General features: G+C 36.1%; 1 protein-coding gene across 8 annotated transcripts in view; it reads right to left on the minus strand.

Annotated features, from left to right (window-relative positions):
- IMMP1L (inner mitochondrial membrane peptidase subunit 1) overlaps positions 1-23,475 on the minus strand; it is a 51,883-nt gene that overhangs the window by 18,931 nt on the left and 9,477 nt on the right. For all 8 annotated transcript variants that reach the window (XR_003257031.1, XR_003257030.1, XR_003257032.1 and 5 more), the window contains exons 5-8: positions 17,606-17,743; positions 16,705-16,793; positions 15,602-15,728; positions 1,176-1,286 (exon numbers count right to left, since the gene is read on the minus strand). Coding sequence is in view for 3 of the 8 variants with exons in the window: in XM_026087702.1 (XP_025943487.1) it covers positions 1,176-1,286; positions 15,602-15,728; positions 16,705-16,793; positions 17,606-17,710 (432 nt within the window). In the remaining 5 variants the exon portion in view is untranslated. The remainder of the gene's footprint in view (positions 1-1,175; positions 1,287-15,601; positions 15,729-16,704; positions 16,794-17,605; positions 17,744-23,475) is intronic.

Consider the following 23,475-nt stretch of genomic DNA (forward strand, 5'->3'; position numbering starts at 1 on the left):
CAAACAATACAAAGAAGAAACAGGGAGCACTCAATACACACTAGGGAAGAACTCAAAGCAAATGTTTTAATAATCCATAAAGAACAGAGGTCAAACAAAGCTGGGGGGGGGGGCATGTTATTTCAGGTTTAGTTAGCAATTAGTGATTGTGGTCAGTAGTTGCAAGGTTTTTTGAAAAGTCCTAAGTTTGTGTTCATAAAAAATGAACTTTAAGTCTTTCCAATTTAACAGTTTTGCATACTTAATCTTCTCTGTGCATATAATATAGCTGTGCTAAATTATGTATTTGCTGTTGTGTTGAAATGTATGGAGAAGAGTTTTCAAAACCTTTTTCATTGTTCTGAATGGCAGCATTTTAAATCTAGCTTTCTAAAAGCTAGTGCATAAGCCTACAGCATTAAACCCCCTTATTTCTTATATTAAACTTTTTATGGAGAGGAAATTGTCTTCTTTTTGGTAAATGACTAAATTAATAGTGCAGATATGAATATGAAAGTGTAATTTAGTGAGAAATAAAGATACAGGATGGTTAAAAAACGGAAGGAGAAGGAATCATGCAGATTTATACAATTCAGTTTTAATGCAAGCATRTATATTTTTTTAAGAAGTAAAGGACAATTATGGTGGTATAGATTTGATTCTACAGTTAGGGGTGTTTTACAGATTTAGCTTGAAAAGCAGTAAGGCCATAAATTATGTATGCAAGTCTTAGAAAGCTGACCTTTTCCTCCTTTTTTTTTTCCTTGCATTATTGCAAACTATATTTCTCAAATTAGAACAACAGTGAAATACAAAACTGTCCTTTTCCACCATTTTGCAGAGACAAGAATCAAATTAAGGATGGAATGTATTTTTCATGCGGTAAGGGGGTGGGGGGAGGCAGTATGGACACACAAACCTGTGTGTACACGTGTGTTTGTATCAGGTTTGGATTTCCTTGCAAAATAATTCATTCCATTTAAGTGGCAGTGATGCTCAAAGAATGCTCTTCAAGAAAACTAATCCTCCCTCAAAAACCCCGTAGCTGAATCACCCTATTACAGCAAGTGCCCAGTGTCCTCAAGCTTTCATTCACATTTGTTTTGGTCAGACTGTTAAGGAGGTAAGTTTTAATGCCTCACACCCAGGCATTACAAAAGTATTAATGTAACTATATTCAAATACTATAAATATACCTTAAAACAAATGCGTCCTCTTATCAGTCCATAAGGAACAGGTCCGTAACACCTGGAATCTGTAGAATTCCTGAGATTATCGCCTTCTAACCAAACATGTCCTTTAGGTACCTATAATTAAGCAACATCAAATAGAAATGTAAAGAGAAAATAGAATTGCATTTCTGTAAGGGAAATTAAGGATCATTTGCCTTAAGATGTATTTTGTAATTTCTGCATTTTATATTTCATTAATATAAAATGAACTAATATTTTATAGACTCTAACACAAACACAGGGCCAGATTGGGAGGGACGAGAGGAAGTGTTCCAAAGTATCTGTTCTGTCATGTGCTCAAAAAACAATGGTTTGCAACAAAAAACCAAAATGAAGATGTAAGAGGTTAGGCCAATGTGACAGGGTCATTAATTTAATAGACTTCAAAAGAGGTCATTAGGATKTTGACTGAAAATCTGCCCTCCTGTCGCAGTAACAGCATGAACAGGGCAGCCACACACTCATCAACATCCTGGGGCCAGCACCAAGGCTAGACCTGTTAGTAGATTCATGATGAACTAACTGGTAATTGATTGTGACATCAATTACGAATAATCTCATCATTTTATCGGAGTGGGCTTGTCAAAGTTCTAATTAAGATCACAGTTCATTCTATGCGCAGGCACAATCCACAACACATTATATTGCAGTAATGATGATCACAAAATAGCAAATCCCATTTTATAATTTGAAAATTAATGATGGTGACCTTATACTCTATGACAAAGACATTTCACTGCCTATATATTTTACACATTAACTATATTACATACCATAGCTTCATGGCATTCACTGACTGGCTCAATGACAAGATGAGAAATAGCAAGATAGCTGTATTAGTTACCTAAGTTTCACGTATGAAAGCTCTGTACTCTTATTTCATACATATAGCCACTACTATATATCTTAAACTAAGCTTTCTGCTTGCAGTACATAAAACTGCTTGGGTATTTAAAAATATATATATATTTCAGATTCAGATAACCTCTTACAAATTACCAGTATTAATTTTTTTTTCCAATCTCTTTTTGTTTCTAAAATTTTAAATCAGGCTGAAATTGTAGCAACATATTCTCAACCTAGGTAATATTTAGCATGGGCTTTAAGGTAATGTACATTTTCCAGAAAGAGTTATGTAGTTGAAACTTTACTATGCCCAGAATTCAGAGCAAAAAAATACAGAAACATAAACTAGTATTTATTTTCCTTCATGGACAGTTAATCTTTAATTTATCAGACACAATAACAAAACAAAACAAAAAATTCCCTATTTCAAAAGGAACTCCGAGTTTGAGCAGTATAAACATTTATGTTTTAGAAACAAACCACACAGGCTTATTAATACAATACACAATTCTAGGGTAATGGRCTAAACAGAAAAAATACCACTGAGAGCTGCTCTAGTAAAGTCTGTATGTAAAGCATTAAGAATAAAACCAGGTCCTCCAGATAAAWGTTTGAGGAAGAAAAACAATCCAACCACTCACTGTGAAACTAGTTTCATCCCTGAGAAAAACACACTTGAACAATAGTTGTTTGTGCATAGAGGTCTCTGGCCAGGTGACACTTACTGGCAATCTGGTCTTTAAATGAGCCTTTTTAGGCTCTTGCTTAGTCACGTTCCTGCCTGTCTGTTACCAGACCAGAATCAGAGGATAGCAAGCTACCCACCGGTCACTCTGTTGAGCTGTGACAAATGTATAAACTGTGGATTAAGAACAAATAAATACCCTATGGGGCTGGACATGAGGTCCATCTAAACCAATATGCTGTCTCTAAGGGTGGCAAAAGGAGATGCTACTCACAGAAGCACGTAAGCCCGGCCCCCTTCTCTCAGCCATTCCCCTAGCATCCTGCATGCTGCGTTAATCATTTTAGAGGGTACATCTCTGCCTAGTCATTTTAGAATCTATTTATGGAGCTGTTGACCATGAATATATCTAAACTCTCCTTAAACCTGTTGATATTGTCTCCCTCTCTCCCCATCTGCTGTGGCAGCAAGTCCCAGAAGTTTACCTACTGCTGTGTAAAGTAGTACCCTTCTTGGCGTTTTAAGCACATCTCCTGTTAGTTTCATTAAGTTCCTTCTTATTCTCCAAATCCATCAATAGAGCAATTCCAGATTCAGCTGGTCTGCCACCTGTGTGATTTCGTAGGCTTATCAGATTGGTGGCACATGCATGGAAGGAGTTTTCTCTAGGAAGACCAGGTTTAGGCTGGATGATTTTTACCCTCCTCATAGTATCAGTCTTGGAGCAGGAAAGGTTTGGTTGGCTTATCCGTTATTTAGTAGACTGCAGGAGTCCAGCCCATGTCAGCAGGGCATAACGGCCACTTTCCAGCTAGTAAACACCAAGTTGCAGGCTGGCAGACTTCTTCCTTGGGATAATGGAGCAGACACTTAGGTCTCTTTTCTTCCTCATATCTGGGATAAGTAGCTCCAAAATAATTCGGTACCCCTCAAATACGCGCATAACTACAATCCTGTTTTTATGCACTAGTTGTAAACCAAGACTAACAGTAATGATTAATTAAAAGTTTCAACCTGCCATGCTTTCCAGATGTTCTATGTTCATAATACCACTTTCTTCATGTCAGAGGTAATGGAAGATATGAAGCCTCTGTCACCCTCAGATATAAGAAAACCACATTTAGATCTATCTTTAACATGCACTTCAGAGAAGATATTTTATCATTACAGTGAAACAGTGTTGCTGCTACCTATCCAGCCTTGACATTGGAAAGAGATTCAGCATAATCATGAAAAATTAGTATGTGCATAGACCTTATTAAAAAATATGCTACAATCCAATTAAAGAGCAGTAAGATTTCACTATAGCAGCATAAGCATAACATTTAAATTATTTTACTGAACTGTAAAGGAATACATAATAATCTTCACCCCCAAGCATAAATTTACTACAAATCATCTAGTAGCAATGTGTGAGTAAAATTAAGTCCAGGACTGTATAGCTAGCATCATCAGCCACTTTTTAATTAAAAGGCTAATTTACATAAAAGGAAAAAGAATCTCCACTCAAGCAGCTTCACAAGCAAAATAACCAACCAGAAGTTAGTTAAAAGAAACCAAAAAAACAAAATAAGATTTCTATCCAGAATCAAATGACCTGTGTAGAATGTATAACCCTAGCATGTGTGGGCAGATATTTTTGATAGGTCTCCATTTGAGAATGTAATGACATTGCTATTTTCCCTCAAAAATTCTGCAATATACAGCCTATTTGAAACATCCAGCAGAAACCRTTATGTTAGTTGGATACTCATCTCTAGTTATGCACATTCACTATGTCTGTATCTCCTTACAGAGTTTGCTTTTCAGGGGCATATTCAGGTGCAGGTTTGCACAGCAGGTGCAAAGCAGCATTCTGACCTTTCTGCTGTAAAGTCTCCTATCCAACATCTTCCAAAATTACAAATCACACACCAAACTGCTGTCATTTTGAAGGACTTTCCCAACAACTATACAAGGAGGAGAAACATGAATTACTATGACAGGAAGATTTTTAATGACATAAAAAGGCAAATCCCACATTTGCATTTCACATTTCTAGAAGAGCTCCACTCCTTGCACTATGCTACTATTTCATGCCCAGGACACTACCAGCTCCTATTCTACTTTGCTGGTTGTCGTGCTCTTTCACTTTCCCCAATTCATGGGCAGAACACAAAGCTCAGCTGCTACTACGTGAGATGAGGACCCACTCATAGCATAGATATAGCTAAACACTTCTAGACCTTCCCATCTACTATGCTCCAAAAAAGAAAAAAAAAAAGTTGCCAGCTGTGGCATATCACTATTTCTACTACACTGGCTAAACAAGATGTTCATAGTTTGCATTCTAGGTAGAATATCCCCAGTAAAGAATATTCTTACATCCCAAAATTCACTACATATGGTAACTTTCATAGTTCCCTGTGGAAAGTATGACAGGACCCTACACCTCTAAATTTGTCTTTAAGAGTACTGTCACAGTGTATGATTCATCTAGAGATAATACAGTATAATACCTTTGTATGGTGCCTGTCCATCATCTAGGCACTTCACTACAACCTAGAATTAAGACAAGCACTAAAATCACATGAATTACATGAAAATGTAAAACCAAATACTGGTGACAGGCCATAATCATAAAAAAAAGCGCAAAGCTGTTTACACCCCTTTGAAATAAAGGCTAAAGCCAGAATCCTTCAAGGGTTTATGCACCAAGCTATTTCTAGACCACATCACTTATTTCAGTGGGATTACTCACATTGCATAAAGGTAAATCTCTGCCTCAACCTTTGCAGAATCAAGACCCAAGTCTGCAACTCCTCAAAGCTATGTAAACACAATAGCTGTAAACAAGATATGTTTTTAACCAAAAGAAAACTAATCTTTTTGAAGATTTACATTTTTAGTAGGACTATTACTTATACACCAACAGGCTGTTAGTGCCAAGAAAAAAGCAATGGGAAAGCCACTTGCCTGGCAATTCACACTGCTGCATTTTGCTATCTACCAGTGATTAAGACAAAATTAATTGTATCTAAGAAGCACAACCAAAATCACTATTACCATTATACTACAAAAAGCAAGACTGTGAATACAGTAATTTTTTTWAAAAAATACTGACAAGAGTGCCAAACACATTCAACTTAGCTGGGCAGTATTTTAGTTCTTCCTTATAGATACATCAGAACTAAGACATGAAAGTCTTAAAAGCCTAACGACTACACTTTCACATAACTTGTGGGTCACGTGAAAAAACAGCAGTTCCATAGCAGTGCAGGTTCTTTCAGTAACACCCTGCCTCTGATCTTCTACAGACTATTCCCTTTACCTCAGTAACTACTGTGCTTCTGGTTTTGTGCAGATTATCCGAGGATTTATTTTCAAGGAACAGCAGTTCTAAGGGAGAAGGGGTTATCCAAGGTGCAGGTTATATGTATGAGAATACAGGACACTGATTAGGCACCTGACTCTTCCCCCTTCTCCCTTCCAAGGCTGTGAAGGCTCTAGCACAGGAGCAGATACACCAGAAGAGCGAGCTTATCCCGCCAAACAACAGAGCTACATCAGTAGCTTTTTCCATTTCAGCTCAATGAAATAAGCACCTTTCACTGCTACAAAGTGGCTAAATTTGCAAGGCTGTTGTCATTTCCTTGTGCTGGTATAGTTAAACTGGCAAAACTGAAGTACAAACAAGGTCTTTGATGCATGCTTACTAGCATAAAACATTATTTTAGATAAAGGGGGAGGAGAATTGCTAAAAAAAAAATTATATTCTTCCGTTCTTTTTACATGACACCAAACTGAGTAATCTCGATGACTTCAAAACCTGAGATGCCTGTATTGCGTTCACTGGGATACTAGTAAACAAATATATTACTACAAATAAGATTAACAGATAAAATAACCTGTCTCAAAAAAATTTCATTTAGATGGTTTGGGGTTATGTGTTCTGTGGGTTTTTTTGCTTTGTTTTGTTTTGTGGATTTTTTTGGGGGGGTACTGAAGATGGAGAGAAAGAGATTTTTGATAAAGTGGAGCACTATAAACACAAATCTCTTACAATCTCTCCTTTTGGAATTCTAAGCAGTCTGTGTGTGTCAAAGAACATCAACAGGTACAATCAGCTGGGAACGGGTGAAGGCTGAACTTTCGTAAAGTCAAAGGTATTCACATCACCTCCAGCAATATCAAAGTTTTAAACTTAAGAAGAACTTTAAATCATTCCCATCTTTTCTTTTCAGTTCAGAGGCTTCCTTCTTGAGCTATGATAAGAACTAATCTCAGCGCTGGACAAAAGAATAAAGTCTGCAAGTTCTCATCTATCCCTACTAAGGTCTATTTAAGTGCCTCCTACTTCGGTACAAGCAACAAATGTAATTGCTTCATGGCCTCCGGGTGTTCGCTTAACAAAAGAAGCTTTTGTGAATAAACCACAGGTGTTACCCTTCTTGATTAAAGTGAAATATGATGAAAGAACCTACAATATCAAATGACAAATTTACTAAATACTGATTAAATTGCCTTATTTAAGTAAATTGAATCTAGGTAGCATAAAACATACATCCTAGAAATGCAAGAGTTGTATTTTATCACTCTATATTTAAAAGTCTTATATAACTATCCCTTAATCCTTTATTTATTAATTCAGAATCAAGAGTGAATAATACTTAACAGATACTCTTCTTTAATCACCCAGTAGCTCTAGGCACCATTTCTGTAGGATTACCATAAAGATTGTTCAGACAAAAGCTGCTAGTACATAAAACCCAACATTAACGACCCCAATATTTTCAAAATCAAGAGAAGTTTTTACATTTCTCTCCCCTTTTTGTGTTGGAAAAAAACTACAGAATAGTAAAAACCACATTAGAACTCAAAGTATAGCAGATCCTCAACATCTTCTGACTGAGTATCACTGAAAAGCTGAATTACCTGGAATTTAGTATCTCTAAAAAGAATATAACAAAATGAGTTTACCTTAAATTCATATGTACTTCCAAACAGTTTATCATTTTCCTTTGACTTACTGAACAGTTTAAGTTCCTTACAAATAAAGCATACCATACTTAGCTCAGTATGGTTAAATCCATATATTTAAATCAATGCATTATGACCCTGGACCAGATTACTATGAAAGATGACAATGAAACACTAATAGCATTCATACATAAATTAACTATGACTAAATATTTTATATTATGAATTTATTCTCTAAAATAAGTAATTGATTGCTTTAATAGAAAATTTCTAAAGAGGTAACATTTGAAGATTTGTCTATTTTTAAGTTTTGATATTAATTATTAACCAATATTAACATTGCATAACCTTCGAAGGTAATGATGTTCAGCCATATGGTACAAGGGAATTTTATACAAAGAAGCTAGGGTATATTAACTTAGATTTGAATTTGCAAGACATTTTTCTATATCCTGTGAGTATATCAGCCAAGTGTTCTCCTTTGGTAAAGGTAATTTTGGGAAGTTGCTACAGTAATTTGTCAGTCTACCCATTGGTTATTTGAATGCCTTTTTTTTTCCCCTCCTCCTTTACCTCCCTCCATTGTAGCACCATCTAAACTTTGTGTATCACGTACCAATAGTTTCTCTTACTCCTTACATAACTTACTTTGGAACTTAAAAAATTCTATCACTGCTCTCACTTCTTTATAGGAAAGATCACAGAATTTTCACATCAGAAATACCTGTGCCAGTCAAATGAAGACAAGACAGGCTTTCTCTGAGTATCACTTTCTGACTGCTGCAAAAAGTTCCGACTGGGTTAAATATATCAAGTTCTGACTGCATTACATAATAATTCAAACACATGCATTGTTTGTTTTACCTCTATAAGTATTTTCATTTAATATTCATATCAAGGGCCTATTAATTAAATAACCTGATCTGAATCAGACTGAAAAGCTATACAGCTAATTTGAAAAAAAATCTGTGCTACTGCAACCTTGAATTTAAATTTTAAACTATCTCCTTTTTTTAAAATGTTATCATCAGCGTATCTTATTTCAAATTGATAAAAGCTATAAGAAAAAACTATTGTCTGCAAAAATAATGTTCAGATTTTACAAACAGGTATATTTTCTTATTGCAGTCTTTTTCTGTGCATTAAAAAATTGTTCTGTTTTGAAAACAAAACCACATTAGTTTTAACAGTGAAAAATTATCTAGGGTTTTTGTCCTACAAGTATTTATAAAGTATGAACACTTCAGAACCATTGTAGTGGATTAAAATTTTCAAAAGCAAAGCTCCTAACTATTTGGGAACTCTGGGGTGGGGGATTCAAATATTCCCATGAATCATCAGTCCAGACTATTTTTAACTTCCTTGATTCACAGAAAATTGATATTCTGGGAACAAATACTGATGACAAGCACAGCAAGGACTACCTACTTACTCGTTTGCATAGACTTTTCTCACAGCAGTCCTTAATAAGGATCCCATTCTGTTTTTTCTCCTGAAGAGATGATGCAACAGGGTCATCCTAAAGTACAGGCTGAAGGATGAAACACCTAATGGTCCAAACCCCAGCTGGACGTAGGCATACCTACAGAGTGATCTAGTTGATAAGCCTGGTAGCAACAACGGCATACAGATACTCTGAGCATGGTTAAAGAATCTTAAATGTATATTCTGCCACCTCCATTAGGAGTGACCTGAATCTTTGCACGGTCTGCTAACTTAATCTGAGGTCTCACCTCTGCATCATTTCTAGCATTTTTCATCTCCATCACTTAAGGCAGTCGGAAGGCCTTAACTAATTTTAGAGGGGGAAAAAGGTGAAATCTGTCCTTCATTCAGGGATGAAGATGATATAGGCAGACTAAAATTTCTGCTCAAAATATTCAGTGAGGCCTTGATTAGTTGGTTGCACCATCCTAAATGGCTTCCCAAGAGTTATTCCTAAACGTGGACTAGAGGAAATAATGAAATCAGAAAATCCTTAAGGCTCAAATTGATCTGACCAGTACAGCCAAGATTGTATTCCACGGAGGAAAAGCATCTAGCGCCATCAATTCAGAAATCAGTGCTCTTGAAACAAGTTCACCTTGAACAAACAAGAGGACTTCTTTATAGTTTTTCTTGAGGAATGAACCAACAGAACAGAAGAATCAGTGCTGTGCAGGGCCTGGGCAGCGTTCTCCCTGACCCCAGTTTAGCTGCCTGAACTCAAGGCCAGCTGATACAGTGCAGCTGTCTAATCTTGGTTCAGACTGTGGGGAAGCAAGAGCTGTAAGAGGCCTCAGTGTGGTCTTGCTCAGGGGCTTCATTTAAGCTGAGGCTGTTGCCATTGGTCCCTGCCTGAGCTACATTGCAGCCATGCCCAAGCTTGGGAACGTACCTCACTGATCCAGTCCCTGACTCCCAAACATGACTTCCTCGCTTAACCTCAGACCTGCTTCATCACCATGGACTTGTCTGACAACCACAGGACTCTTGGCTGAAGCTGAATACCACCAGCAGAGCTGCTCACTCTTCTTGTCCGGGTACTGCGGGACTGTGCTGCTGTCCATGAGGTTGTTGCCCTGGCCTGCCTTGCCATCACACTCAACCCTGCCTTGCCTTGCCTTTCAGAGCAGCCTGCCCTTGCTGCTCCCTGATATTATGCTTCACAACAATGCAGAAATCTCCATAAAAAACATTCGCTACTGAATACCCAAAAGAACAAGTTATGGTGATCAGTACCAATGCTGTTGAGTCAAGGCAGAGGTGCCACTCATATATTCTTGAAGAATCAAAAACAGAACAAGGATAAAGAGGACTTGAGCAGAAGAAAACCTGGAAATATACGGAAGAGGAAGYATAAAATTCTTTGTGTTTTTTTTTCTCCTGAAATAATTTGCTTTTGACAAAGCAAAACAAAGTTAAAACAAAATATATTTCTCAGAAGATGCAAGATTAGCTCTAGTCATGAACTCCCTGTACTTGGATATGGGGGGATTTGCAAACTGAGTATGTCCACATCAAACAAATATGCCAAATCAGTTCTCCTTTCTCAGACACTTAACATACCTTCTGCTTAAAACTACAGCTTAACTTTTTCTTGAGCATCTAGAACTCTAGAGCTAAGGAGGGGAAGAGGTAAGAGCAGGAAGTTTCCTTTCACCCAGCCAGCAACTATTAAGACTTAGATTACTGAAATACTGAATCAGTAATATAGGCCAGCTATTAAGATACTAAGGACAAAGGAAAAAAAGACTAGTGTTTTGAGTATGTTATTTTCTTAATTACTATTTAGGATATTTTAGAGAGACCTATCCAATAGACTGAGCTCTTCTAAATACCAAACCACTCTTCAGTGTCTTAACTGTTACACCCAAAATCTAAGTACTGTCCAGAGATTAATACATTGTGCTGTTTACATTATGTTATTCATAGTAGTACCTATATAGTATTCTTACTGCAGCTGACAAGGACTGTTTCAGAGTTAATAGTGCTGCATAAGACCACTTCTCTGATCTGCAAACACAGTAAGATGCATTATCTTCTGAATGATGTTAGCTCTAGAGTTAACCACAGGATGAAGAGACGCCATCTCCGCCATGAACCTCATTTTAGCACAAGGTAAACATACTTCCCCCACATCAGCTAGTCTCACAGCATTAGTGGTGTGTTGTGATTGATTACCAGCAGGGTGTTGCTGAGATATGGATTTGTATCTCAGCTTTTTATCACTATGACTTGCAAAAGGCAGTTCCTTATTTACAGACCCTAGCTGTATTAAGTGACATTATTAGGTACTACTTCTGTTTAAGTGACACAGAGGCTTTGCATATTGGTGGTTTATGACACACAAGCTATTTTAATCTGATGATTTACCCCTCACTTTTTCAATTTGTAAATAGGAGCTGCAGCACAAGAACATATGGTACTAAAGAAATTAAAGATAAAGTAAATGGCATTAAAACAAATTCAAATATAACAATAGGATACTTAATCTGAATTATAAACCTGGATCTGTATTATACTTTTAAAAACAGGAAATAAAACTCTAAATATGAAAATTAACCTTTTAAATGATTTTTAAGACCATTTCAGGATTTTACTGTGATCAAATAGTTTCCTTACCAACCCTCATTATTTTGGTTTGAATACCATGTTACTAAACAGTAGTTGTTTACCTTTTTAACTTTTGGGTTTGTACCACATTTCTTCTGATACAGTAAAAATGTAATGTGTTTGTAAATGCTTATTATAATAAACACACTTTGTTATATCTATCAACACTCGCACTGAGCACAAAACCCACACAAGTTCCAGAAAAATTATCAACCTAATGCTCATATTCCATACCACAGGTCAAAAAAGGGACAATGTAAAGAAAACTTGCATTTTCCTAACTTCTGTAACAGTTTATACAAATGATAACAGCCTACTCAAAAAAGGAAGCTCATTTTCCTTTTCATGTAAATAGGAAGTTTTCCTCATTATGATACTGTGGACAAGCTCAAACCTATGGCACATGCAGTATCATGTATCATAAAGGGCCCAAAGCAACAAAGTTCTTAATTTAGTTAAATTTAAYTTAAGCGCATGATTAATTTATACTAAGCAATTCAATATGTGGAAACAGTAGACCTGCTGGATTACAAACTGATGGGAGATTAGAAAGTTTTTTGGTACAGCCTTAACCCTTTTGCACATTGGCAAAAATAATTTTTCTCATACGCCATTATCCCTTTAAGCATAGCAGCAGAAGTATTTTTATACTAGTATAAAGATTTTCACATAACTGTTGCTGCTATACAGTATTTCTAGTCTACTGAAATATTTATTTTCAGAACAACTTATTCAGCTTATGTATGTTTTTTTTCATTTTTATTATAGTTTTGAAGTTCTTTTTAAAAGCTACAAGTATCTACTCCAACAATTGTTTTCTATACGAAAGCAAGCACCTCATCTGTGAAATTTTATGTTCAGAGTGCAAATTGTAAATAGTTCTCCATTATCCTATTTATACACAGAAGCCATCCTGAGAACTATATTCGTGAATGAAAAAGGGCAGCAGGACCTGATTTTAGAATTCTCTTATGCTTCAGATACAGCTGGACATAAAATAGTACTTCCGAGCACAAAATAGCTTAAGATCTGTAAAGTACGCCAACACTGACTAAGCTCCAGCCAATACAGCCTAAGCACAATTCCTGGCATCTCTCTTCTGGGTCACAGACACACAGCTGCTTAGAGGCCGTTCCACTCTCAGCTGTGCTAAGTGTGTTATACTGCTACTAGCCTGCCATCTCCACTAACCAGCTAACTGTTAATTGAAAGACACCAAAGGATGAAGCAGAGGTAATAACTGCCTAAATCAATAATATTTCTGGCACCTGATGCTTCATGTTTACTTACTGTAAGAAGTTTACAAATGTGACAGCATCTATTCACTATCACTCCCCAAAACAAGAGAGAAAAGTTACTCAAGTTGAGCAGTTCACTGTCATAAAAGCAAACACAATACTCTGATCTTACACACTTTTGAGTCAGTACATTCAAATACCGATTATCAGATTTCACATTAAAAAGCCATTACTAGCCTAATACAAACAACAAAACTCATGACAATTTCTAGCTCACTTAAAGCGTGCCCACATTTCTACCTTTCTCTGACAGCCAGACACTTCAAGCAAGCTGCAGGCACCACTCCTGCCATTTGGGATCGTAGCCAACACCTTTCCTCTGAGTTTCTACAATCTTTCTTTCAAAAACCTAACTCAGGTTAATTCTTTTCATGGAAGTACCACCAAAGCAAACAGCCAGTCTCTGTACAACTGCTGCTGCTATTTACTTTAAAGAATTTTGTATCTGAAAGAAGAGAAAGTTCATAGCATTCACTCAAATAGGGGACTTGATGAGACCATTGCCTAAGTGAGCACATATCGCTCCTCCTCCCCACTCCCAAACAGGAACAAATTACTCAGTGAACACTCCAGTGCAAGTTACAAGTGTAACATGCAGATTTCTACTTTGAAAATACTCTCTTCTGTAAAGGAAGTATCCCCTGAACAGATGGAAAGCTCTACCCCTTTGACAACCACTAAAGATATGAGGAAAACAGATCTGTAATAACAAACTTCAGTATTCCCATTTAGATCATTTCTCCTTCTGGATGCTTGCTACAGTGCAAGAACTAAGAGAGTYTGCACATCATTTCTTTGCTTTAATTTCCACACATTAGCCTTTAAGAAAAACATATTTAGGAAAACAGGAAATGGACTACTGTATTCTTCAGCTTCTACTTCTTCTTACATTTTATTTTAAAATTGAAGACAACAAAACTTATGCCTAGGACAGAAAATGTTCCACTGGATATTCATTTGATTCTCTCAGGGTTTCCAGAATAGCTGACATCCTGTTAAAGACAAACCTTTCSTGAACTTCCTAAGGCAAGTGAGGATCAAGATGCTCAGAGAAACTCAGTTTGCGTACACAGAATTTGAGTTTCCATTTCAGGCCATTCTAGTCCAGGAAATTCTTGTCACCTAAATTACTACTCACATCAGAAACTAGGAAAACTTCTTCAAGTTAGTAAGAAAGCTGGGTTTTTTTACTCAGTTAAACAGTAAGACAATTTGATTTATTAAACAATATGACTAAAGAGTCTGTTTAAGATGCAACAAAGAATGATTTCCTTCTCACAGTCCAACAGAGACAGGAAGAGAAAGCTCCCATGTTGGTGTCACCAGACCATAAGGGCAAATTTTAGGCAGGTGCCTGAAATGCCTCTCCTGAACACTGGAACGGAAGGAACTGCAAGTTCAGCTCCTCAGAACAGGGTATAATCCTGCCTTTGCTTTTTTTGGTATCCCAGATAGCAAATCTGGGCACAATTTTGACAGGAATTTTGCCATTGATTTTAAAAGTTCAGATTCCACCTCAACTCTAAACTAACTCAACTGCTTGACAAATGAAGGAATAGTACCTGAAGGTTTGGTGAAGTTAGCGATCTTTATGGCAGCTAAGCTCTTAAAGGATTTAACTATCATAAATTGTAGGTGGCTCCAAGGAGCAGTCCACAAAATTCTCTTACCTTCACAGTACAAGACTATCTACAGGACAGATGAAAGCAGAGATTTCTTCTCACACTAACTACGACGATGAAGTGGCAAGAAGGCAAGATAATATCTTTAAGATTCAAAACAACTGTACAAAACCTGATGTTTCCACAGGGTGCTGAACAGAGGTAATGGTCAAACAGGCTTTTGAAAAAAGAAAAATTTTTTTTTGGTGATGTAGATTTCTGGTGTGATAGCCTACAAAAGAAGTTGCTAAAAATCTTTTGTCATAGATCTTCCCAAACTTCTCCCGTTAGGTCTATCTACGTAAGGGCAAGTGAGCTTTAAGGATAACTTTTCCTTTCTATTTCATCTTGTTACCCGACTTCTTTGACATGTTAGGAAAAGTACTACCTTTCCAACAATACTCAGAAAACTAAATTAAAATATTGTTATAAGCATAATTTTGCAAGCAAAATCCTCAAAGCTAATGCAGAGACAAAATTTTCACTTTATAGTATTTAAAATAAAGCAAACGGGTTTGCTTTAAGACCAAGCCTTGAATCTGACATCTGTACAGTGGCTTATGCAGAGAAGTTTAGAGTTCTTCCAGGGAAGAAGACCTAAGCAAAGAGCAGAGCAAAAATATAATCTGCCTACAGTTCCTACAGAGACAAAAGACATCAAGAAAGACAGCTTGCCAGAAACAGAGTTTCCAAGATAAAACATTTTACTGTAAAAATACAAAGAATAATTTATGAACAACATATTTATGATTTATGATAATACTCAAATATTGCAAATCCTTTAGAGACTACCTGGTCCTACTTATGTAATCATTTATTTATGAAGTAAGAAAGTCTAATACTTACATAGCTGTGACTCTTAAGGAAATCTGAAGGGTTGCTTGTGCAGACTTTATCCCCTTCCAAGCCAATTACTCTTTTACAGATATTTGATTTGGGGTCATTTGGGCTTTTCACAATTACAATATCTCCTCTAGGAGGAAAAAAAACAGAAACAAAAAACAAACAAAAGAGAACTCTAAGTAAAGAATATTTGGCTGCATACATGTGTATCAATGTGTGTGCTCTAAAAATATTCCCCTATATTAAAAATACTTGTTTCTGCTGAAAATTCTTGTCTACAATTTTGGTTTTACTCCGCGTATAGTTCTACACACATTGTTTTTTAAAATACATTTGGAGAGATTCATTTTTGTTATTTGAATCATATATAAAACATGTAAGGCTAATTTTAATTGACAATGCTCTGATGAAATGAATACCATTTACTTTGGTGCTCTTGCTACGTATATATAGAACAGAACAGACTAAGCTCCTATATGCTTAGCAACCCCTGCAATCCTCTCTCCAAATATTATTCCTTCAGTGGAACTTCAAATGTCTAATCTGAGTTTGTAACACCTTATATTACTTTTGCCCCCTGATTATACACATGAGATTGTGGAGTGAAACAGTCTACGAGAAAATGTGCAAAGACCTTGAGCCTGCTGTGCTCTATAACATAATAATAAAATAACAGTTGATCAACAGCTCTTAAAGCATTTGCTGGTCACTCTTCTAACATCCTATTCAAGTACAACACCACCTACAGCTCGATTTAAACTTAAGTCAAAATTGCCTAGAGATGAGAAGTCACATTCAGTGTAGTTTCACACAATAGAACCGGTTTAGGAAAGCATGGCAAATTCTCCATTTCCTGGACAAAGCTGTAAAAATTACATGGACTATATCCTAAATGAATTCTGACTTAAGTTGCTCTATAAAATGGACAGTTTGCTRAAAGCAAAAAAATTACTGTCTTCCCTCAGAGACAGATAGAGGAGATTTATGAAAAATTAAAAGAAATTAGAAGCAGAGGAATATATGAGAAATAAAGAATGCATAGATTTTAGTTCTTGACAGGCTCTAGCAAACTAAAGGTAAACTCCAGTCCCAACAAAGGAGCATACTTTCGAATGCAATAAAGGTGGCGGCTAAGGTTCTCCGAAAAGACAATATCAGAATTTTGAATTGTTGGCTCCATTGATGGTCCAGAACACTGCAAATTAAAAATAAATGAAAAAATATTACCATTTGCCAATTACTTCTTATCCAAAATACATGAACATTCAAATTATTTGCTAATAAGTCACCAAAAGCATAATGCAAAAACACAATTAAAAAAAACCATGAAATCCTTCCAAGGAACATTTTATACATTTAAAATGTGAGGACAGCCTCCAAAGCTCCTGTAACTTTTGTATAGCTCCATGATTGTTTACAAACTGTGCTAGGTACCAGCAGTCCCCCAGGAATCATGCCAGCACTTAATCTGCAAGAAAGTATTAGAAGCAGGGCTCGGGTCCTGCCAGTTTACCCCTTTCTTCAGCCTCTGTGAAAGAGGAGCATCACAGAAGTGTCACAGAAGCTGCAAGAGCAGCTCATAGCCTAAATCCTTTATAGCCAGAAGCAATATCTGCTAGGGTTAGAACCTGTATGCGTGGGGCTGCCCAAAACAGCTAGTGCTCTGCCCAGAGTTGGAAACAATAGCATTTCCTAAGGCTCTATTTGTGACCCCAGTCTTCCTGAAATAAGTACTTTCTGCAAAATGCTTAATGGTATTGTTTCCCAATTGCTTCTGTGATTCCTGAGACAGTATCTTGGCAAAAAATACAAAAGCCTAAAGTTGGAATAATTTTCATAAGGCGAGGACCTGCCTTCAAGAAACAGGGATTCACTAAACACACATACATTATTCCATTAAAAAAGTTTTCAAAAAGTGAAAAAAAAATGAAATACTGGCATTATCACATACAACAGTTTCAGTATTACAGTATTTTCTTTTTAAATGTCATGAAAATGAAAAGTTACCACAACAATTCCTCCAAGGTACTCAAAGGCACAATGTGCTATGCAGCCATATTGCACAGTATACCCAAGAAATCGAAAGGTTTTTCCTAGGACATTGCGAAACATGGTACAGTGTTACGTCCTTCAGCTGGTTCTAGTCTATATTAAAACAGAAGAACATCATTCATTTGACAACAAACAATCTAACATTTGTAAAAGTATGTTTTGTATTTTAACAACCATGCAATGGACAATATTTTTAAGAGAGCAGTGAATACAAACAACAAAATAATCAGATATATCTGGAGGTGGATATAGTTTAAACTAAAATGCCATCAAGAAGTTTTTGATTTACTACACAGACACTTCCATGTGTACACTTGTTTCCCCAGTATTTCCCTTCCCCAGTTTATTACTGAGATTCAGTAGAGTAAGAGCTGAAACAAAGAAACTTTGTAAGACTGGAGAAATTAAGGGGAGGGAATGGTGTCAATATTCTCTGCTCACTCAGCTGGGCTTCTGTTACTCAAGTTTGTGGACAAGCTTAACTGCCACACGTCTAGATATGTGCAGTAGTTACCAGAACATCCTCCCCTCCACCAGGCTTAGCTGAATGGAAACTGGAAAGCTGTAATCACATCTTTAAACACAGGCTTTGACTTTCTATCTGGATTACTACTGCATACTGTAACTCAAATACAGTTAGCCATACTGGAGCTTCCAAACCAAGGAATAGAAACATAAAGAAACCCTGACTATCCATAAAACAGAGAAGATGCATTGTTCAAGTTACGTTCAGTTGTCCTTTATCTAATATAAATGGGGCAATTAGAATGAAGCAAAAATACAGACAGCACACAATATTCATAAATTAAACCGCTAAAACATATTTATCTATATGCAGCTTTGATGACTGCATGACTGTATATACAATCATGGAAAACAAAGGTAGCTACAGCAGCAGTAGCAGCAAGAACAGAGCCTGTCTTGTCTACCATGTATGCTGTACTGCATATACCATAACACAGCACTGCAGCCAGGGGCATAAAAATAGCCAGGGTTCATTCTCTCCCAGAAAATTCACCCCAGACCACTAGCAGCTTATACTGCAGATATCAGTGATACAGTCGTATGGCAGTACATTAATGGCATTTTACACAAAGGTGTAGAATTAAGACCCTATCCAGCGCAGAACTCCATCCTATATTTGAAGTACTTCTCTGGATTAGCACATATTAGGTATCTTGAAGTGAAAGGGCTGACATCTGATCAAAAATAAAGTTCAGTCTGAGCTGCTACCCTGCACTATCTTGGTGCTATTTTAATACATAGATTTCTTTACAAAACCTCAAGTATTGAGAACTATTCAGGAAAAGAACAATTAAGGTCTTTTGATTGTAAACTCCTTGAAATAGGAWATGGTGCTGTTTTATTTCTTTTTAGAAGTATGCAGATTTAAGATAACATTTGTGAGATTTGTTTTAATCATACGAACATAGTGCAACTTAAATCATTAGCTTTTTTCAAGCRCCAGTATTTAAAAACAAACACTCAACAGCAAAACAGAGAAGCATCAAACTAGTCAAAATGACTTGAAGGTGTTTCACAACTGAAATTAAATTCACAGAAAACAGGAGTAATCAAGTGGTTAACTGAAACTCTAAGTGACTTGAGCAGAATTCAAAGGAACAAAGGCTTGAAGAACTAAAAACGAGGGACAAACAGACATGTCACTGAGATGAAAATGGCTTGCCTAAATAAGGCCACATATACTAGAAGAATACAGTTGTTGATAGAAATCCTAGAATTTTCATAGAGTTTTCCTTTCAGTAGACTTTCATTACCACAACACTTGCATATAAAAGGCCTTAAGCTTTTCTATTCTCAGATACAGTAGAGCAGCATAAGTTCTGTAGCAAAGAAAAAGCATCTGTAAACATCTTCCGATTGCCACAAACAAATATCTAAGTTAAACTCCGATGACTAACTGAAATTACTGCAATGCTAACATAAGTAAAACGTTTATTTACCCAATTCTTATGAGAGAGAGAAAAAAAAAAGGATTTTTAGTGCCCAAAGAAGATTCCACAGTTACTCTTAAGTAAGAGAGTGGACAACACAAGTACCGAAACAAGCTTTACATTCTGCAAGATACTTGCCCCATTTAAACTCAGTAGCAGTTTTGCCATGAATTAAAACCATGGCAAGATTCCTCTCCTACTCTTTAAATTGATCCATAAAGCATTTTAAACAAATGCACTAAGTTAAAAAAAAGAAAAAGCTCTGCATGCAGAATGTGGCCTACTTAATAATGAAGTACAGACCTCCCATTCTGTATTTCATGATGTTAAGCTATTTTACATGTATGACTTTAAAAATGTATATAGTTTCTATACACAGCTTTCTATAAAAGTTAATGAGAATTTTGCCTGAATACAATCAAAAGTGGGTTTTATTCTTGGCATTTAGTATTTATTTATAACGAAGAAAAAAAGAATAGCGTTCTTGGGGAAGAGTATTCCCTATCCAGCCCACTTTCTTGTTCAAAAAAAGATTTATTTCCATTTTCTACATAAAAGATCTCCAGAATAAATCTATTTAAACCAATCTGTGATTCATCATTCTTAATATTAACCAAGAGTTTTCACAGCAATGAACCAAAATACAACAGAAAACAGAAAAATCTTGAATTGTTTCATTATTATGTGCAGTGCCTAGGACCCTGTCACTGCAGGACACCTTGTGTAAACTGACACTGCTTCACTAAACACTAATGTACTTTCAGCAGAAGTTATTCTGGAGACCCAGGAAAGTGATTAGCTCTTCTCAAGGCAGTACTCTATGAGAAGTATGAGTTAACTCCTTGCTCTCAGAGGCAGAGTCACTGTGAGCCCAGCAGTTTTTTTTACAGATGATAAAAGAAAGATTGAGTGACAGCAAATCAATCAGAGCTGCAAAACCAGCATAAATTGATCACAACTATCTCACAAGAGGAGTACAACATCAATACTTCTTACAGCAACTGCTAGAAAGACAGCTCCATATTGCTTCTCAGCTGAGGCAAACAGAAAGAGACCATGCAACCATCCTCTATTTCAGACTCACGCTATTCAAAAAGATTATGTTAATATATTAAGACAGTTGAGAGTTCAGCCACCTCTGGATATTGCAGGTAAAAGGGAATTGTACAGGATTAAAAATCTTTTGTTTGCATTACATTAAGCAGGGTAGGTAGATATTGTCAACTGCTAAATGAAATAGTAATGACAGATTCCTCATCAAGAGCAAATACAAGTCTCTCTCATGCCAACAGTGTTATCAGGCTACAACTAAAATAGCATGTTTTTTATTATTAAAACTACAAACATCTATATGTATCTGTAAATAAGCTTCAAAATTCTACCGAACATTTGCAACTGATTTTTTTTTTCCCTGAAGCTCAAGTGATGTGTACTTCCTAACAGCTACACTGAACACACACATTCAATTTATCTCTGATGTCCTCTGAATTAGGAAGGATGGATTTGTAAGCTTTTCAGGAAAACACAGGGTCCAGAGTGAGCTTTACCTCCTACTCTAGCTGTCATGCTATAAAACTAACCAAGAGGACAGAACATGAGTTAAGAAATCTCAAATTCTGTTCCCAGTTCTCTTATTAATGGGCTCTCAAATAGTCTGCAATTTGCAATCTGTATTAAAATAAATTCTTAACCCATGAGACAGATGTCATTGGTTTCAGTTTATAAATTTGGCACAATGAATTTTTTTTTTTTAAAGTGCTCAAGCTAAAGGATGATCATTATAGTGACAAAAATATTGTTAACGCTTATATAAGGCTTAATTGCTACTACTGCTCATAAAAGTTGATTTCAAATTAAGGTATACATATAATATTATACACAGTTTGAGACTAACAAGATAAAAAAGAAAGAACTCTTAAGTTAACATTAAGACAGGTCTATCTTTAGAGGACATCTAATGTTCACTTCACAGACCATAGAACAACTACAGTTCTGAAAATTTCCAAGTCTTTGGGAGTTACAGCTTCTTACAGCTTCTAGTTAACATGTGACTGGTTCTAGTCTACTTGCAGAGTAAGCCCAGATGACCAAAAAGCAAACAAACAAAAAAACACCCAACAAAAAAATAGAGAATTTYTGTATCACAACTGCTCCATTTTAAATATTAATAAAATGGTAAATTCTGTTTCTTCAGAAAACTGTTTATCAGTACATTTTTGAAACAATGACATTTTATTGATTAAAAAAGGTATATGGCTGAACGTTTTTCGACATCACACATTTTAATACAAAGTTCTGTCGGCAGGCAACGCCACCAGATACAACTTAAGAGCATTAAGCACAATAAAACAAATTATTTAAATCACAGGCCCCTTGAAAACTTAATGGAACTGTTGAATAAACATCCTTATCACAGAACTATTAGCATAAAATATGTTGTAATTACTTTCAGGTACTACCTACTACTTATATAAAACTTTGTTTTTAAACTAAAAATATACATTGTTTAAAAAATTCACATATCCATATTTATAACGTAGAATACAATTTGGTATTTTACAAGAACAGGATAGTTTATCCTCTGCAGCAAATAAAATGCAAAATGTAATTACTATTATCTTCTGTTCGTTTTTTCCTTACAAAGTCTATGCATGCCTTCGTCATTTGATTTTTTTGTTTGTTTATAAAATTAATCACAGCTAGCAGGGTAGGATCACTTTGAGCCTTGTGAATGACATCCAAGAGATGGGAAAGGATTAGTTCTCAGTTGCTGCCAGTTATAGCGCCAGGTGGCTTTTTCTGCAGTGAAGGTGTTACCGATAATCCCATTACACTGGTACTAAATCTTGCAGACATCAAAATTATCACCAAGGTTCCTTTTCATCCCATCCTTTCCAAATGACTGGAAGTCGCTTCACCTGAAAGAAGTCAAATCCACATGCAGCTGCTGTTTTAGCAGCCAGCGGACTCCCTGAGAATGCCAATCGTGATCCAATTTTGCTGTGCTGGTGGCCCCCTATTCCCTGTCCAATAATACATCTGTTAAAAAATCCTACAGCTACAAATCAAGTTTAATCCTACCAGGGACCTCATGTTGGTCTTGTCTTCCAAAAAGGCAGCAGGTTTTGCCGTCTATCTCTGCTAGTGTCTGGGGAATACTCTTTAAATCCCAGTCCTACTTAGAAGAATAAGCTAAGGATCACAAAACATGACCTCAAAAACCCTGATATGACTATATTCTGACCCAGAGGCATTCATTCTAGGTGAAGATTAGAACTTTGCATAATAAGATTACACAGCAAGTGAATGATATCAAGGGACTATCCATATGCAGCCGCTTGGTTTTCTATAGACAGCCTGTGCTCTGCAATATGCAGTGCAGACGAAACAGAGCTTGGTCTTTCTAGCTGAAATAAAATAGATTCACATAAATTAGCTGGCCATTTCCAGATTCCTAAATCCCCTATTACATCTTTTATTGACAGCTCCTATGAGGATAGCACAAATGTTATTCTCTTTTTATTCTTTGCTTCTGTAACAATAACATTCCGAGTGAAATGTACGGAGATTGTCTAGAAATTAACATCTTGTTTGCTGTAATCTTGGATTACAATTAACTGTGCACATAATAAAATTAGGAAACCAATAAACACATTTATCATCTCCATATAACCAATGGCACTGTGTAAGAAGACAGTTTAACATATGGTACTAAAATTTTAAATGCCAGAAAATCAGAGTGGTAGCCAATGAAAAAGGTGGCTAAATAATTACTGGACTTAATACTAAGTAGACTCCTTTGACTATTAGAAAATACTCCAGATCATATTTTATTTATGTAATGTTTTCTAAGGCTTACATAATGTCTAT

This window comes from Apteryx rowi, unplaced genomic scaffold (genome assembly GCF_003343035.1).
Source record: "Apteryx rowi isolate R43461 unplaced genomic scaffold, aptRow1 scaffold_73, whole genome shotgun sequence".
In the NCBI taxonomy this organism is placed as follows: Eukaryota; Metazoa; Chordata; class Aves; order Apterygiformes; family Apterygidae; genus Apteryx; species Apteryx rowi.